We start from the raw sequence: 18935 nt of genomic DNA on the forward strand, positions 1-18935 counted from the left end.
GGACCCGTAACTCTGAGAGTGTACAGGTAACACCAAATGGACCCGTAACTCTGAGAATGTACAGGTAACACCAAATGGACCTGTAACTCTGAGAATGTACACGTAACACCAAATGGACCCCGTAACTCTGAGTGTACACGTAACACCAAATGGACCCCGTAACTCTGAGAATGTACAGGTAACACCAAATGGACCCGTAACTCTGAGAGTGTACAGGTAACACCAAATGGACCCCGTAACTCTGAGAATGTACAGGTAACACCAAATGGACCCGTGACTCTGAGAGTGTACAGGTAACACCAAATGTACCCGTGACTCTGAGAGTGTACAGGTAACACCAAATGGACCCGTAACTCTGAGAGTGTACAGGTAACACCAAATGGACCCGTGACTCTGAGAGTGTACAGGTAACACCAAATGGACCCGTGACTCTAATGCCGAGTTCACACTGCCAGCTACACAAGTACAATGTTGAGGTACTTTTACTTTACTGGAGTATTTCCATTGTTCAATATTTTTACTTCTACTCCACTACATCTCAGAGGCAAATATTGTACTTTTACTCCACTACAATTATTTGAAAACTTTGGTTACTAGTTACTTTGCAGATATAAATGATTATATTATAAAACATACATTAACCACTTATATATAGGCTATTTTCAAACATGTTAGTACTTTTACTTATGGTACTTTAAGTATATTTTGATGCCAATACTTCTGTGCTTTTACTCAAATAACATTTTGAACACGGGCCTTTTAGTTGTAACAGAGTATTTCTACAATGCAGTATTGATACTTTTACTTAAGTAGAAAATGTGAGTACTTTTTCCGCCACTGGCTACAAGACAAGTTGAGCTGGCTTCAACTGCAGCTACAAAGCTACCAGACAACCAAGCGACAGGTACAGTATGCTGCATAGCTTTTTAGCCTTGGATCTTTTGTAGCTGCCAGTGTGAATGCAACATAAGAGTGAACCCGTTCACTTGCACACTCTCAAGAGTTAATTAACACTGTGTATTCTCACCCCCCCCCCCCTTGCGCTCGTCACATTGTCACCTCTAGAGCTCGGCCGATGACAGTTTTATGGGTTCGATGCCGATCCCGGTTTTGGAGAGATTCTCAAGCCCACTGGTGGGCCTTGAGGGTATTGTAAGTGGGTCCCCCCCAAATAACGGGCAAAAACACTTAAGATTTGAATGATGATATAACATTAAAGTAGACTATCGACTGATTGATGGTTAAAAATAAACATTGCTCTGAAATTTCATTGCGGCCCAACCATCTGACCACTTAACACGGCAGCCAAAATTTCGGCAGCCGTGTTAAGTGGTCGGGGGGGGGGGGGGGGGGGGGGCGTGAACACTTTGAGGTTTTTCAGGTGGGCCCTGATCCAGAAAATGTGGTGAAGCAGATAAAACCCAAGGGTGACCGTTAGCAGACAGTGAAGGTGAAGTAGTGGTCGGCCGATTAATCGGCACCGATATTTGGCATTTTTATGCATTTTTATTAGTCAATTATTTTTAACCCTTACAGATAGGCAAAAATAATATCGGTCGAATTTCAGGCGTTCTTATTTTTTTTGCCTATCTGTAGTTTAGAACACCTATCACAGCTTTCTATGTCAATGAGTATCAATGTGTTTTTGATGCTATGTGGGTGCACATGCATAATGTTTTGTTGATGCTTTGATTTTGCTGTGTATAGCAACTTTGGTCAATCTCGATTGTTTTAAATGTGCTCTATGAATAAAGCTTGATTTGATTTGACTTGATGAGGCATGAGCATGTGCACTGGTATCTATACACTAGGTCATAACTTGTAGATGTGTTAGTTTGTGGGAGAAAACGAGCAGCTAGGTTCAGCTTGTTGTTTCCAGTTATGTGTGTTACTGTTTCAAATGATTAATGTTGTATTTTATTAGATAGAAAAAAAGAAAAAAAGAGAATCGGCTTATATCGGCCATCCCTATTCATTAAATATAGGCATCGGCATTGGCCACTGAAAAAACATAATCGGTCGATCACTATGGTGAAGCATATAGAACAAAGGGTGACCGGTTAGCAGACGGTGAAGGTGTGGGTTCTTCATTGTAAAGCTGTGGCACTGGCTGGGGACAAAGGCTTGATTCTGAAGACGCAGATGTGGAGGTGAGAGGCGATCTGGTTGCACACGCTCACACAGTACCGTAGCAGGTCGAAAAACGAGATGATCTGCATGGAAGGAGAAACCGTTGAAGGAAAATCAATTAGGCAGGAAAAACGTACCGCCTCAAAGACTATTTACAATGTAGGCATTTAGCAGACGCTCTTATCCAGAGTGACTTACAATAAACAAGGTAAACACATACATAGAATGCAGAGAGACAGCGTAGTGCCTCAGTAAACTAGGATCACAGAGTAAACCAAAGAGTTAAAAATAATAGAGAGGGCACCGGAAATCCCCTCCCATCCACTTGCATCGAGTTGCTCACCCAGTGCATGAGGCGAAATCACCCCTTCTTTTGCGTCACAGAGGTGCGCAGCCCCGTGCGCAAGCTCGTGCGCAAGCTCGTGAGTCGAGCCCATTGGTCAAAACCATTTTCGCTCGTTCATGTACAGAGGCCAGGATTCCAATAAAAAAATAGCAAAAATAAAATCAGGATTCCAATTAAAAAATAGCAAAAATAGCAGATCTACAAGATCAAAACGCGTCGCACCGGCTATTTTTGCTACTTTTGTGTGACAGAGAATGGCATTCATTTATGAAAATAAATAAAATACGGATATAAGAGCTGTCTGCCCAACAGTATATGCAATGTGGCCCTCTGGAGTGAGTGTGGAAATATAGTGGCCCTCTCCATCATCAAAGTTGCCCACCCCTGATCTAAACAATATATGAACTACTCACCAGGGCAGCCCACAGCACCAGGTACTCATCAATAAAACTGTTCAAATACTGATCCAGGAACAGCAGCCCCGGGCCCAGGAACGCTACATCATGGAGATGCATCTCACTTTTTGTCATATGAGCGACCTATGGAGATAATACATATTGGTGGTACACATGAATCATGCAGTTTCACTGTCATTTTCTTAAACCTTTTTCAAGTAGTCACAGAATATTTATCTCCAGTATAATCGATCCCCTGATGGGTGCTAATCACTGAGGGTTGCACTGTGTGGTTTCACAAATGTCAACGAGGTCATTGGACCTTATTGACATTAATTGTCTGCCTTTTGAAAATAACATAATAACATCGAAAAATACATAGTAAAAAAAAAGTGCTCAGGAGCCTTTTTCAGTAATAAGTTAAACAAGAAGTGAATGGAGCAGCAAATCTTCAAATGATGATATCTTGGGTTCTGAAAGTTTTTTTTCCAAAAACACGCCAAACACGTCATTGGCACGTTGCGCCATTGCGGTAAAACACGTCAATGGCACTCAATGAGTTAAGTGACTTGGAACGTGGCATGGTTGTTGGTGCCAAACGGGCTGGAACGTGGCATGGTTGTTGGTGCCAAACGGGCTGGTCTGAGTATTTCAGAAACTGCTGATCTAACTGGGATTTTCAAGCAATCACAACCATCTCTAGGGGTTACAGAGAATGCATCAGACCAGGCAACGTTTTTTCCAATCTTCTATTGTCCAATTGTGGTGAGCCTGTGCAAATTGTAGCCTCGGTTTCCTGTTCTTAGTTGACAGGAGTGTCACCTGGTGTCTACAGGCCTAAATGCGTTGAGCTGCTGCCATGTGATTGACTGATAAACAAATGTGCGTTAACGTGCAGTTGGAGAGGTGTGTCTAATAAAGTTGGCCAGTTAGTGTGCATTGTACCATCAGATTCAATATCATGCAGCATACTTTAAGACATATACAAATATATATACGTTGTACCATATAGATGCAATTTCATGTAGCATACTTTAAGACATACACTGTATACAGATATACGTTGTACCATATAGATTCAGAGGGATGCGGCATAAAGTGCAGTATATTATGGAGAATGTGTATGGTACTTACAACTAATTTGTTGGTGATTTTAGCAGAGACAAAGCCAAAGGCCAGGATATAAACACAGGGGTGCTTCTCAAAGAGCTGGACGGCTGACTTCTTGTATATCATCATAGCCAGCACTATAACAGAGCCGATATGCAGCACGGGGGACAACACACTGGTTCCCTGCAGGGACAATAAGCAAACACTTTGGTTACTAGCGGTGTTAAATTCTACGGCAAATTTGTATTTAGTTTTTAGTCGTAGTCTTTTGAATAAAATCCCATTTAGTTTTAGTCACAGTTTTAGTTTTAGTCTACTCTTAGTTGACTAAATGTAAGATTTTAGTCAACTACATCTACAGTTGATTTAGTTGACCACATTTTATTTTGTCAGGCCTTTTATGGCGTCCTAATGTCTGATTTATCCGTAGCCGAAAATAGCCAGATGTGAGCTTGTCGATCGGAGCGTGACACCCACACGCAGGCATGCATGAAATTACTTGTCTTAGTTCTAATGAATCTGTTCTCCACTAGTTCCTTCCTAACATTTAAGCCTCGCTTTTATTTGTTAATTATACATGTTTTTGACACCTTGACAGATACAGTACAATAAATAAACAGAAACAGAATATTATTTTATTTAACCACATATGCCCTACAAAAAAAAACTTGAACCGTCTGGCCATCAACTTGGATAAAGAGCGTAGCAGCCCAAGGGTGTCTCCCTAATTAAAATCAGGTGCGAGTGACGGAACGTATGAGCTATGGGAATCACACAGGTGAATGAAATCATGATTCATATTTATTCATAAGGGCTTGCTTATGTCATTACACAGTATGTTTGTGTTTGACAGGAAGTAATTCAAATTTGACACAAAAAAACGGATTTTCTTTTCTCCATTGTCTCCATTATGACCTTATAACATACATGGGCAACTGGCGGCCCGGGGGCCACATGCAGCCCCACCTTCACTTAATACGGCCCGCAGGTTAATTTCGGAATACTGATATATTATTGATTTCAGCTGTTACAATTTCAAACATGCAAACATGACCCGCTTTAATTACTTCAGTCTATATTATAGTAGCTTAATGACTAGTATTAACATTCTATTGTCTACTATTCTATTATTCTAGTAACAAATACAAATGTTACTTTTCAGGATTCCAAAAAATATATAGCAAAAATAGCAGATCTACAAGCTCAAAATGTGTCACACTCACACCGCAACGCGTTTTGAGCTTGTAGATCTGCTATTTTTGCTACTTTTGTGTGACATAGAATGACGAAGTAGGGCATTCATTACGAAAAAGGTTATAATACGGAGATAAGAGGTTTCTGCCCGACAGTATATGAAATGTGGCCCCCTGGAGTGAGTGTGGAAATATATAGTGGCCCTCTCCATCATCAAAGTTGCCCACCCCTGCCTTATAAGCTCTAAAAGTGTGAAAAACATATTGTTTCCTTGCATTAGGTCTATAGCCGTGAAATCATGCCGTGTCCATACTCACAGCGATGGTGGATCCATTTTTGCCCACACCTCCCGTGAAAATAACAGTGAAGTAGTTGGTGCAGGAGAATATGGCCCCTACAAACGTGCAGACTGCAGGAACTAGTTTCATCTGGATATTTATAATAGGAATCTATGGAAGATACACAAGAGATCACAATTAACGTCACTATCTTCACATGTTCACACGCTCAAAATTATTAATCCATTAAGATCTGAGGCCGATTCTAAAAATGCCTTCTACGTCAGTAGTTCTCACATTTTTGTTAAAAAAAAAAAAAAAAAAATGTGAGTATTGTATTAAAGTATCAAAAAATGGAAACGCTCAAGGTACCTGAAAAGTGTACTTAAAGGAGCACTTCAACCATGTTCAATGTGTGTGCAAACCAGCCTCTATAACAGTGCTTCTCAAACTGTGGGTCGGGACCCCAGGGGGGGTCCCCAGATGATTCGTTTAATGTGCAACATAGTTTTCTCACTCAACAGCAAACGAACCAAAAAGCATTATAAGTGTAGTCTAAAGTGACAATTTAAGGACTTTTAAGAAATGAATACCACTAAAATGAAGAAAGAGACTATTAACACATTGGGTGCCAGAGGTTTATTAAAATATTATACGTTGAGTGCCTGCATTTCTTCCATCCACTTGCGTTATACGTTTCGTGCTGCAGAAGCCCCGACGCGGAAGTGCATGTAAACAAAGCGTGCGTGCGAGACGGCGGAGGGTCCCGACTAACGCCTGGAACAATAATATTTCCAACGCGATCCTCCATTGCAGCGTGATCGCCGATCGGAAACGGCTCGTTTCCACCACATTAAAAAGAAATGGAGATATTAAGCTTTTAGTCAAGGAGATAACATTGAAAACGCCGACCGGAAGGATTTTTGACATGGAGCCTCATCCAGCCTCTTCTTCTCAGAAACTCCTTGGGTGATGTCAAAGTTTCGTTTTAGCGCCCCACGTGGGCCACTCGTATAAAAATAGAATTGGGTCAAAAACGGTCCGGACCGTTTTCGGCATTCAATGTGTTAATGCATAGAAAGTATTCTAAAATATAAAAAAAATTCAAACATTGGCCAAATTTCTAATAATTGAAAATAGACGATCTACAAGCTCATAACGCCTTGCAGTGGGAGTCTGTGATTATGCAGATCTGCTATTTTCACAATATGTATCTGTGGAACCGTCAAACAAAATGCCTCAACTCCTACAATTCCAAGTGCTTGTCAGGGAGGGGGGTCCTCAGTTCAAATATGATTATGTTGGGGGGTCGCGGCCTGAAAGGTTTGAGAACCCCTTCTCTATAACGCCTGCCATCACTCTTATCACCAAAATAGGGATGCCCAGTTCAAAGTGGTTTGGACAGACAGACAGACAGACAGACAGACAGACAGACAGACAGACAGACAGTAGTATATAATCAGGGGTGCACATAACTGGTGCGCAGGTGCGCATGCGCACCCAAAATAAATAATGCGCACCACATCAGACGACGCGAGGCGCTTTTGCGTACCAACAGCTGGGACAGGAATTTCCAAGCTTTTATTTTTTAGCAAAACTAAAAAATAAAAGCCTGGAGATCGAGGCTAGGAATTTACTTCCTGAAGCAACACTCACACAATCACGCTAAAGCACGCGTCGGCCCCATGTACAGCCATTATAGGCGCAGGGGAACGCATGCTGTGATTGTGTAAGCCTCGCATCCTGACACACAGACAGGCTGCGACTCGCAGCTCGCTGCACGCAGCGGCTGTTAGAGGCACTCGTCACCGATGATGAACGCAACGTAATGGTGCAAAATATGCCGTGAATAAAAGCAGCGCAGCACAGGGCACCAACCTTGGGGGGTTCACCAAACTGCGTGAGTGAAAAAAAAAAACGGCGAAAATCGAATTTGGAAGCAGAGCGTCCTTTTCTCTCGCGCAGCAACCACCCCCCCCCCGTTGACAAAACTGTCCCGGTGGGCACCGGGCTGAAGCCCCCCCCCGTTGAGAAAACGGGACGGGACCATTTATTTGGTGCGCACCAAGTCACATCTCCAGGTGCTCTTCTGAGTACTAGACCTAAAAAGTTATGTGCACCCCTGTATATAATTGACCTCTGTATTGTGAAATGAGATATGAGATTTGATATTTGTGCAGGGATTTTAGCTGTTCTCTGGTTTTGTATTCCGTGAGTTCATGTGACGTGCTGCGTGCTATGTGCTTTATTGGACAATTTATTTCATGTATTTTTCAGGACCACATTGGAATTGTGTTTTATTACACTTTTATGTGTACATCCTGGGTTGATATTGTGTTGAAACGTTGGTTATTTCTTTTACGAAAACAAAATCAAATCAAAGTACAAAATCACACCCATGAACATATTAGTAGTATCGGCATTATTTTTATTACCTCGTCATTTAGTTAAGGCCATACACTAACTGGTATTATGGTATTAGGATGTGTGACATCACTGCCGCTAGAGGTCGATATCCCCCTGGGTCACAAAGTTATTATTTCTATTGGAAATCCCATAGGGGAATCTTAGATCGCGTCATATAAGAACTGTGTTCCAAACATAAACCAATCAGCCTGGCACACGGCCCCCTTAGGATTTCATCTCAATTGCCGGTGAGTTATTCTGCATTGTGAAATTACCTGTGACTGCCAGAAAGCGGATCCTCCCACGGCAGCCAGCAAATAGGTGATTATAATGAAGATTTGCACCTCTGTCACATCGATGCTGAGAGAGAGAGAGAGAGAGAGAGAGAAGAGAAGCACATGGCAGTAACGGACACCGTTAGTACAGATCAGAGATCTCTACGCAAGCATCCAACCCAGCAACCAGCCTCCTTCCACAGCACAACGGGGCTTTACTCTATGGAGACAAAGCTCCAAATGCTTGTGTCAAGACCATCTTTACATCTTACTATAGGGTTGGGATCCGGAACTGGAGGAACCCGGATCCAACCCGGAGTCGGTTCCATCCATAGAGTTAAAAATAATAGAGAGAGCACCGGATATCCCCTCCCATCCACTCGCATTGAATTGCTCACCCAGCGCATGGGCCGGAATCACCCCTTCTTCCGGGTTGGGAAATGTGATGAGCGCAAGCTCGTGAGTCGAGCCCATTGGTCAAAAACGTTTTCGCTCGTTCATGTACAGTGGCCCTAGCTGCAGTACCTATGAATGGCCAGCATGTCCAATGCGCTTCAATACAACCACTTGGTTCTGGGGGCTTGGTTCCTTCACATTTGGAACCGTTTGCGGAACCGGTCAGAGCTGGTATGTAGACTTCTCGTCTGCTATACAATTACAATACCAGTGGTTGTCAAACTGTATCATTTCAAAGGACCACCATAACTCTGAGAGTTTACAAATGGAACCGTTCCATTTATAAACTCTCAGTTACAGACCTGTAAGGGTCCATTTGGAACCCCCTCAAGTGACCCAGAGGGTCCCAGGACCTCACTTTGAGGACAACTACAATAATGCAAAGTATGCAATACTGTATGTACAGTATGATTGAATTTGTATTTATCAAAAAATTATGAAGTTATATAGATTTTTTTATTTTTTATTTTTTTTAAATATAGGAATGGTTAAAGGAAACCGTTGACTATTTAACTGCCAGAGTAATAGTGGTACGCCACTGCCAGCGAAAACGGGCGATTTTACCAACCTTTGAAAAATCATGCAATATTTTCCTTGATCGAAGCGAAAAAAGGCCATATTTACTCGCGAGCAATACAAATTGGTCCACGACCCAAACATGGGTCCCGAGTGGAGCCACTGTTTGGGAAACAGTGGTATATACGGTATAAGCAGTAGCACTCACATGCCAAAGCGCAGCGTCCCTGACACGTAGGTCTGCCAGTGGGCACAGTAGAACATGAACATGCCCGCGAAGCAGCAGAAGAACATCCAGTCAGGGTTGGTGCCCAGCTGGACCGCTATGCACGTGCCCAGCACCACGAACACTGCGGAGATAAAGACAGGATAAGATATTTTGATTTAGTTCTAGTCACAGGCTTTTGAATAAAATTCCATTTAGTTTTAGTCACATTTTTGTCATCTGAAATGTTTTAGTTTTGGACTAAAACATATTTAGGCCTTGATGGTGTCGTAATGCCCGATTTATACCTCGCTGTGTGTCGAAAAGAGCAGATAATCTGCAGCATAATTGCATAGAATATGTAGCGAGGGTCCCCGCTTCATCTCTCTCTCAGCTAAGGGGTCTTTGGCCTGTAAAACTTTGAAGATCCCTAATCTAAAATTGGACTAGAATTAAAAATTAATAAAAACCTGGGCTAGGATACATTAAAAGGCCATTCTAATAGATCATACATACCTGTGGACAGAGAGTCACAGCCATGGTCAAACAGCTCCCCCAGTGGAGAGCTGCTGTTAGTGCGTCTGGCCTGTTTGCCATCGATGGCGTCCAATGACTGGTAGATGAACAGTCCCAACGCACACAGGAGGTACGCCCACAACGGTGCCTGACACACACGCACACACGCACACCTAGTTATTACAGTTTAACAACAGGGTTCCCACAACATTTTAACCAAAGAATTTTCAAAACCTTTCCAAGGCTTTCCCCGCATTATTTCACCTCATTTTCAGGCCTATACAGCAATCATACAGCACAATAATGAGGCTCTTCAGTCAGTGTGGCTGTGCCAAAAATTAAGCATAATATGAAATGGTATGTGTTTGTGTATATGTCACAGGGAAATTGGCATTCCAGGGAAATTGAAAGAGGAGCGCTCGCTTTTAGGCGCGGGGCTTCGGCGCGAGGCGGAGCTTTTCGAGACAGGGTTTTTTTATGCGAGGCTCGCGAGGAGGCGCCGCCTCGTATCAAAGCCCCGCTTCGCGAGGAGGCGCCGGCTCGTATCAAAGCCCCGCTTCGCGCCTCCTCCTCCTCCTCCTCCTCGCGCCACCTCGTATCAAAGCCCCGCCTCGCGCCTCCTCCTGTCTGTCTGATATCTCTCTCTCTCTGAGGAGGAGGAGGAGGAGGAGGAGGAGGAGGCACGAGGCGGGGCTTTGATACGAGGCGGCGCGAGGAGGAGGAGGAGGAGGCGCTAGGCGGGGCTTTGATACGAGGCGGCGCGAGGAGGAGGAGGAGGAGGCGCGAGGTGGGGCTTTGATGCGACGCAGACCGCACGTGATAATAGTTATTGTCCATGACGGAGGCGCGCCAACTCAGCAGAGCTTGAGGCCGAGGAGACGCGCCCGAGCGCCTCCAGGCGCGAGTTCCCGCGCCGACCGGCCGATGCTCTGCTGAGTCGAATCAGCGCCGTCCGAGTTGTAACCCGATAGGGGGAGAATAGATCTTTTTATGGGTTACTATCCACGACGACACACGTGTGCGTGTGTGCATGTGTGTGTGCGCATGCACACACACACACACGCACACGCGTGCGCACACATGCGTGTGCATGTGTACACACACACACACACACACACACACACACGCATGCGTGTGGCTTCATTGCCCTCTAACGTTGGTTCTACAGAATTGTAGAACCAACGTGGGTGGGTGGTAAAAACAAGCGCTCCCCTTTCAATTTCCCTGTAACATATACACATGCAGTTCCATTCCAGATTCCATGCCACAGTTTCACCTATTCTAGGGCATGGGTTCCCAAACTTTTCAGTGCCGCTGCCGCAACCCCCCAAAATAATTCTATTTGAACTGGGGACCCCCCACCCTGACAAGCACTTGGAATTGTAGGGATTACATTTAATTTCACTCGCTTCCACAGATATTGTGAAAATAGCCGAACTACAAGCTCACAACGCCACCCACAGCTTGTAGATCGGCTATTTTCACGATGTTTGCCTCTTTCTTGTGTAATATTTGACAAATAGAATTTTGGTATTTAAAGGGTCTTGAAAGTCATTCATTGTAACTTTAGAAATGTGCAGATACCCTGTATACACTTATACTGTATGTTGGTGTGTTTACTGTTGAGTGAGAAAACAATGTTGCACATTAAGCTAATCATCTGGGGACCCCCCACAATAATTTGGTGACCCCTGTTTGGGAACCACTGTTCTAGGGCATCGCATACTGGAGTACAAGTCTCATGTAATCATCTTACACAATTTCACATATAAGACGTTGTTTTGGGACATGTTTTATGTAAACAAAATCAAAAGCTAAAAACAATGCATTGCCAAACATTTCCCAAACATTCAATTAATTCCAAACCTTTGGTCTTTGTGGGGGTTCCAGGGGGTCCCCAGCTAAATGTGTTAATAAAGCATCACAACTTTATCCATATTCTATACTTTGGCTATTCAAAAATAGCAGATGTAAAAGCTCACATCTGCTATTTTTGAAATAAATGATGTATACGTTTTTTAACACACATATCATCTCTTCTGGGAGTCAAACTAATTTCAGATGGGGGTCCGCACCCAAATACATATCAATTTGGGGGTCCTTGGCATGAAAATGTTTGAGAACCACTGTTTAGATTACAGAACATGACAACTGGAGGTGTGCATGCTTGAACTGTGTGTGGCCACACAGTGTGGCTGTGTGGCCCATCTTTTGTGTTATGGCACCCTCTAGTGGACACATTTGCGTGACAAGCACACAATATATAAACATCATCCCTAGACATACATAGATCACCATAGCAATAAGAACTGAGAAATATAGTATGTATCCTTGGTCCCTAAAGTTCAGGATTCATATTTCAATTTCACTTTTTCCGTACTCTAATTTCCACATTTTTCAGTAGGTTTTTCAGATACAACCTTACTTGATACAGTATATAGAAATAAATTAATAAGATACTATACTTCATTGCCTGATGGTGTCACCTAGCAAAAAATACCCATGTACAAGCTCACAGCTTACACATGAATACTATGTTATTTGGCTATGTGTTATCAGTTATTTTTTTCTCTTTCTGAAAACCTCAAAATGCCCAACATTGGCACATCAGACTGAAAGTGGCACAGTGCAACGTGAACATGTTTGAGAGAAAGCTCCCTTTGGTGTAAACAACACCAGAAGGAGCTCATCTGACCTCGTTCCCCCCAAAATTTGGCTCAAACGTGGGGAAAAATGCATTCTATATGCTGCCACCGTAATGTGGATCGACCTACCAAAAGCACTACAGATCTCAACTCCCTACCCAAACTCAAAACTAACCTAAAAGCATGGCTGACCTCAAAATACAACTGCTCTTAGTAGAACAACTTGGGACACCTTGATAGTAGCATCCTCTGCCCCCTCCCACCCCTCCTTTCTCTGTAAATATACCTTTTTCTGCTACTGTAGCTTTTACCGACATGTATTTTATTGTCTGTATTGCATGTACGTATTGTAATCAAGAAGGTTGTATGTGTCACTGACTTATACAAGTACAAGTATGTCTTACTGATGAATTGAGTACAATGGACCACAATGGAAACAAGCCACCTGGGGCTTTTTGTGTTCTCCTTGCAGCATAACTTTTGACTGTAATACTGCTACAGTATGTACTGTTAACAATCCTGCTAATAAAGTAATCAATCGATGCGATGTGAGAATGCGGTCAGGCCAACACCAACTCAGGACTCCTGAATCGCTGCCCTCCACACTCTCCTATCTAACATCAGGGTCTTGAGCTCTACAGGGTTGTTAGCTAAGCTGTCGTGCCGCAGTGCATCTACGTAGGTGGTGCGCTTCTTACCTTTCCTGGCTGTATCCAAGGAATCTCTTTTTAAAGGAAGGTGCACCGACGTCATTTTCTCTATAGTGCAATTTTAGATTACGGCAGATGTAGGTTTGCCACCCATGAGCGTCATGGCGCATCTCAGGCGTCCAACGCGTCCCTTCCTAAAAAAAGAGAATCCTTGGCTGTACCCTGGGTTGGCTCCCACAGTGTCAGTTTGATCGCCACTAGTTCCGGGTGCCTGACGCAGTCACCTGCCTCATCCCTCTGACTTTCTTTGTCTGTGACCTGTGGTAGGTCCCCGTAGAGGACCACATTTCTGACGTGGTCCTCTAGAGTAATGAATCAATCAATCGATCAATCAAAAGATGAAGCTACCTGTTCAGTGGCGGTAGGGCAGTAGTAGACCAGCACCAGCGTGGTGAACACGTTGGTGGCCAGGCCTACGATGGTGATGAGGTTGGGGGCCACCCACACGGGCACCCTGGCCACCAGCCACTCCCAGAAGCGCTGCATCACAGGCTCCAGCAGGGAGCAGCCCGTACTGCTGTACCTGTACCGTGTGACACACACACATATAGGCATATCAGTCGGATTGGCGGTGCGACATAGGTGTGAGAACCTCTAGTGAATAAAAATGACATTTCTGTTTGGCTTTTAGGCTTTGAATAGCCCTGGTTCAGAGCGTTAGTGAGTTCCCTCTAACGCCCTGGAAGACCCAGGGCTCTGCGCTTGTACAAGGAATTCCACTGGAAATTATTTTTATTTACTCCACAGTGCCCTCTACAGATTTTGGTTGACGGTAAGTTCAAATCCTCCAGATCTGTAGATGGCACTATGGAGTAAATAAAAATAATTTCCGTCTCGCTGACATATTTTATTTTCTGCCCAAAAAGTGTATTTTACAGAGTAGGTGGGGTGCTGAGAGGCTTCCCACCTCCGAGAATAGACTTTCAACAACACAAAACAGCCTTTTCTTCGGTGAGTAGCAAAATGGTTTAGTTTATTTTCACTACTCTTGAGCACTCGCAGGGCAGTGGAATTCCTTGTACAAGCGCAGAGCCCTGGGTCTTCCAGGGCGTTAGAGGGAACTCACTAACGCTCTGAACCAGGGCTAGGCTTTGAAGTAACACAGGGCAGATATAACAGAGAACCTAAATTCGGCATGTTAACAATTAATCTATCGATTAACTGCCGTTAAGAATTTACTTTTTTTGGGGGGGCTATTGAAAGTTACAGGTATGGTGTGTGTGATATTAAATATGAGCTTGCCATAATCACAGTAATTCTTAATCGTATTCAAAGGCTTTTGGAGAGAAATGAGACAGACTCCATAGAGCCCTGCAGAGGGCAGGTGTGTGTGTGTGTGTGTGTCTGTGTCCAGCTGATGCTCGTTGACGCTCGTTAATGTTATATACATCAAGGCAATTATGTTTCTGCACTCATTTTCGGTTTCGGACAACAATCTTCATTTTGGTCCTAAAAGACGGCGCTTATCAATTATTAACGATTCATCGATTGATAAGGTTATCAACTATCAATTAATGAATGAATCAATAATTTGCATCCCTAACCTAAATATACAAAGAAATGACATATTTAATAACGTTATATATAATTAAAAAAAATATATATACTGGAAATAGCAGATCTACAAGCTCACAATGCATCGCGATGCGTTGTGAGCTTGTAGATCTGCTATTTCCACTGCTTTTTGAAAATGTTTGGAAATTATTATGACGATTATGCAAAAGAATCATCGAAATTATCTCAAATAAATGGCGTACTTACCTGTGTTCCTCCAGTCTCTTGAGCTGGTGTCTGGTCAGGGGGGGTGAGGGCAGCTCTATCAGCCGGCGCAGGGCTCCAGGGGCCAGCCAGCAGGTTGCCTCCATGCCCCCCCCCACCACCACGCTGCTCTGCCCGGCCGGGGGGTCCCTGTCCCCGTCCCTGTCCCTGCTGCTGCCGCCACCCGGGACCCGGCGCAGCCGCGGACCACCTATAAGGGTTGGTGGTAACACCATAATGAGAGTGTAAGTTGACGATCAAATTGTCATACAATTGACTGTGATTGAAGACCTGAGGCCGATTCTACAAATCAGTACTTCTCAAACTTTCATAATTCAAAAGTTATTCAGCAGTTAATCAATACTTTCAAACACAAAAATTTTCAAAAATAGCAGATAACAACGTCACTTTGTGCCGCGCTGTGAGCTTGTAGATCTGCTATTTTTGAATAGCCAACGCTAAAATCTAAAATGACACAGATGCTTTCCCGGTTTTAATGGGTTAAAGGTAGAGCAAGAGATTAGGGACAACTGCTGATATTTACAAACTAGTCCTTATCTAAACAGCAATATCGGTTTCTTTTGTCATATAATTATATAGAAATGACTGACATTTCTATGTAAATCATTCCGTTTCCGTTTGTCATTTCAGAACCCCCAACTCTGAGAGTGTACAAATAGAACCAAATGGACCCTGACGGGTCCATTTGGTTACATTTGTACACTCTGAGAGTTACTGGCCTGTAAGGGTCCATTTGGAACCCAGGGGATCCCTGGACCCCACTTTGAGAACCACTGTCCTAGATTTTTTCCCCCTGTTATTATTACACACTGGTATCGGATCGGTACTCACTCTGTATCGACCAATACGCAAGTTATGTGTATCGGAATCGGTGTTGGGAAGGAAATGTATTTTTTTATCTCTCAATCCGGGGATGCATATGTGGCATTTTTAGATTTCCTTGGCTATTCAAAAATAGCAGATCTACAAGCTCATAGCCTATTTTTTTTTTAAATTTGAAGTTTGTGCAAATCTTTGAATATACATTTTTTTAAAGGGAACATTTTTTACTCAAATCTTTGCTTCTGGGGGTCCTTATTACAACATATTTTGAGATGGGGGTCCGCGGCCAAATGCGTATAATTGTGGGGGTCCTTGACATGAAAAAGTTTTAGAACCACTGATATAGAAACGTTTAGAAGACATTTGTACAATCCCCCAAAAGCAAAGATTTGAGTAAAATCTTTCGCTTCAAAATATATATAATCAAAAGATTTGCACAAACTTTCACGATGTTTTCAAAAATAGCAGATCTACAAGCTCATAGCGCGGCACTCGGTGCCGCGCTATGAGCTTGTATATCTGCTATTTTTGAATAGCCAAAGAAATCTGAAAATGACACAGATTCTTTCCCGGTCTGAATGGCTTAACTCAGATAGTTGTCACCTTGCTGCGGTCCGGGGACACTCATCCTGGAGCGTGCCTGGCCAGCCAGCCGGCTGCGGAGCACCGTCCGTCACCTCGTGTCACGCTTCAGGCTGCCTCTTTAAGAGCCTCCTTCAGGTGGGCCTGTCGTCAGCATCATGACATTTTACTTGACCATTAATTGTCAGACAAAGTGATTGCGATTAACAAACAATTGAATTGTGTCTTTTTTTTGGCCCATAGAACATTGGAACGCGAGAATAAAAATTATTTCTGCTTTGTAAACAAAAACTGACAAATAACTTAAAAGGTAGGGTAAGTGATATTTTTTTGTAATTTTCTTTTTGTTAAAAAGGTTAAAGTACTATATTCTGATATTGCCACAGAGTGTTTGTAAGGGGTCTCTCCAGCTCTTTAGTAAACAGAATATAGTACATTTTCAGGTAGGTGACTGACAACATTTAAGCCAATCAGGAGAGAGCACTGAAAATGCATGTTCTTTTACTGAACAAACACTCTATAGCCATGAGTACTATCAGAATATAGAGCTATTTAACACTTATTTTAACCAAAGTAAATCACTACCTTTAAATATCTCTGCTGTCGGGCAGAAACCAGCTAACTCTTTTTTTTCAGGACATTTTTCAGGAAATGAAAAAACAAAACAAAAAGTGGAGTTAGGAGGTTTTGTTCATCATTGATAAGAACAGCTGAATGGACCTCCAAGCTCACAATGAGGTTGGAGGTCAAAAGGGGGTGGAGCCTGGAGTCAGCTAAACCAGCTAACTCCACCCCCCTTTGGTGGAGTTAGCTGGTTTAGCAGAAAGTTTGAGGATCCAATGGAGTTAGCTGGTTTTGTCAGAAGCGCTTTTTAATACTTTTCATTGGTTCAATATTTTTGAAGGGTGTTCTTATAATATCTATCGTATCTTATATGTGTTATTATAAGTGAAACAACTGACATATTGTGACAATTACGCAAAAGTAGTAGTGATTATCTCAAAATGATTGCGATCAGTTGATTGTGTAATAATTGTGACAAGCCTACCTTCAGACTGCCTCGTGAGCACCTCCTTCAGGCTGCCTCTAGTAGTGCCTCCTCCAGTGCTAACACAACGGCCAGAGGCTGATCCACAAAGGAGCAGCAGGCTATGGTGGACAAGAACAGAGCATCAATACCACAATGTAGAAATACAGGCTTATACTGTAATAGGCCTGTCACAATTATGTAATTGTCTATTCATAATTGCCTAATCACAATTATTTGAGATAATCACAATTGTTTTTCATAATCTAAAAAAAAATCCATATGTTTTCAAATATAAAAAAGCAGAAATAGCAGATCTACAAGCTTACAACGCTTATTATATACATCAGCTATTTCCACTATTTCTATATATTTTTGAAAGTATAAAAGTATTAAACATTTATTTGTATATTTAAGTTATGTGTCATATCTGACCTGTGCAATTTTGGATTACGAAGCCTAAAAGGCAAACAGAAATACAAATTGTATTCATAATGTTCCAATGCCCAATACCAAATACACGGTTAAATCGTTATTCACAATTATTTGTATGACAATTAATCATCACATTTTGTAATTGTGACAGCCCTACCTCGTTACAAGTAAAAGTCAGTAATGTACAAAAGTATTGTCATATAAATTAACTTAAAGTAGCAAAAGTAAAAGTACTCGTGCAGAAAGTCATCTTATTGGACTATAAGTATTATCATAACCACTTAAAGCGGCACTATGTAACTTTTTATTAATGAATTAAATAAATAGTAATAGTAATGTTATCCAATCTCCAATCTGTATGGTAGAGTGTGTTAATACAATATAACTTATACAACTGGGGTGGTTGTATTTTGTCTCCCTGCTCTTCTATTGAGACATTCAGATCGTGTCAAAGGTCATGTCTCACCTAGACACAGGATCTGACATGAATTTTGACCTGATGATCAAGATTCCATTTATCCCCTGAGCAAGCAGGCCGGCTCTATTAGCTCAATGGTAAAAAATGTCAGCACTTGCGCAGTAAACCGGGTTCAAATCCGGGGTAGAAGAGGAAAGTTACACAGTGCAGCTTTGAACCTATTTGTTTCGAAAATAGCCTGGTCTACAAGCTCACACTTTGTGAACATTGTGACTTCTCTCTAGAGCTTCAGTCAAAAGAAAATACATCATTCAGGTGAGGATAGGATACCATTCCGTCCAGTAGTACCAACTAAATAAACAAACTCCGGACTTTTACTTGTAACAGAGTATTTCTACATTGCAGTATTGACACTTGAGTAAAACATGAGAATACTTTTTCCACCCCTATTTAACACTGTTACTGAACAAACAAAATATCACTAACATAAGCTTAGTAAGAAATCTCAGCTACTCCTTCCAATAATGGGACAAATGTAACCATATGGATATGGGTTAAATGAATTAACACACTCACGAATCAGTTTATTAATTAACGTTTTGTAACAACAACAACAACAACAACAACAACATAGTAACTAAGTAAATTTACTCAAGTACTGTAGCCTACTTAAGTACAATTTTGAGGTAT

General features: G+C 42.3%; 1 protein-coding gene across 2 annotated transcripts in view; it reads right to left on the minus strand.

Moving 5' to 3' along the window:
* Nucleotides 1–1411: 1411 nt before the first annotated feature.
* The window catches only part of LOC308082120 (choline/ethanolaminephosphotransferase 1-like), an 18167-nt gene continuing 643 nt past the window's right edge, over nucleotides 1412–18935 (minus strand). The window contains exons 2-12 of one of the 2 annotated variants that reach the window (XM_080423756.1): nucleotides 17414–17514; nucleotides 16372–16509; nucleotides 14944–15151; nucleotides 13531–13705; nucleotides 9828–9975; nucleotides 9315–9456; nucleotides 8135–8219; nucleotides 5493–5624; nucleotides 4006–4164; nucleotides 2890–3015; nucleotides 1412–2213 (exon numbers count right to left, since the gene is read on the minus strand). In XM_080423756.1, coding sequence (XP_080279882.1) covers nucleotides 2088–2213; nucleotides 2890–3015; nucleotides 4006–4164; nucleotides 5493–5624; nucleotides 8135–8219; nucleotides 9315–9456; nucleotides 9828–9975; nucleotides 13531–13705; nucleotides 14944–15151; nucleotides 16372–16411 — 1341 coding nt within the window. In that variant the 5' untranslated portion in view covers nucleotides 16412–16509; nucleotides 17414–17514 and the 3' untranslated portion in view covers nucleotides 1412–2087. The remainder of the gene's footprint in view (nucleotides 2214–2889; nucleotides 3016–4005; nucleotides 4165–5492; nucleotides 5625–8134; nucleotides 8220–9314; nucleotides 9457–9827; nucleotides 9976–13530; nucleotides 13706–14943; nucleotides 15152–16371; nucleotides 16510–17413; nucleotides 17515–18935) is intronic. The other variant, XM_080423757.1, reaches the window with a different exon arrangement.

Source organism: Gymnoscopelus braueri, assembly GCF_963280865.1.
Source record: "Gymnoscopelus braueri genome assembly, chromosome: 3".
Classification (NCBI taxonomy): domain Eukaryota; kingdom Metazoa; phylum Chordata; class Actinopteri; order Myctophiformes; family Myctophidae; genus Gymnoscopelus; species Gymnoscopelus braueri.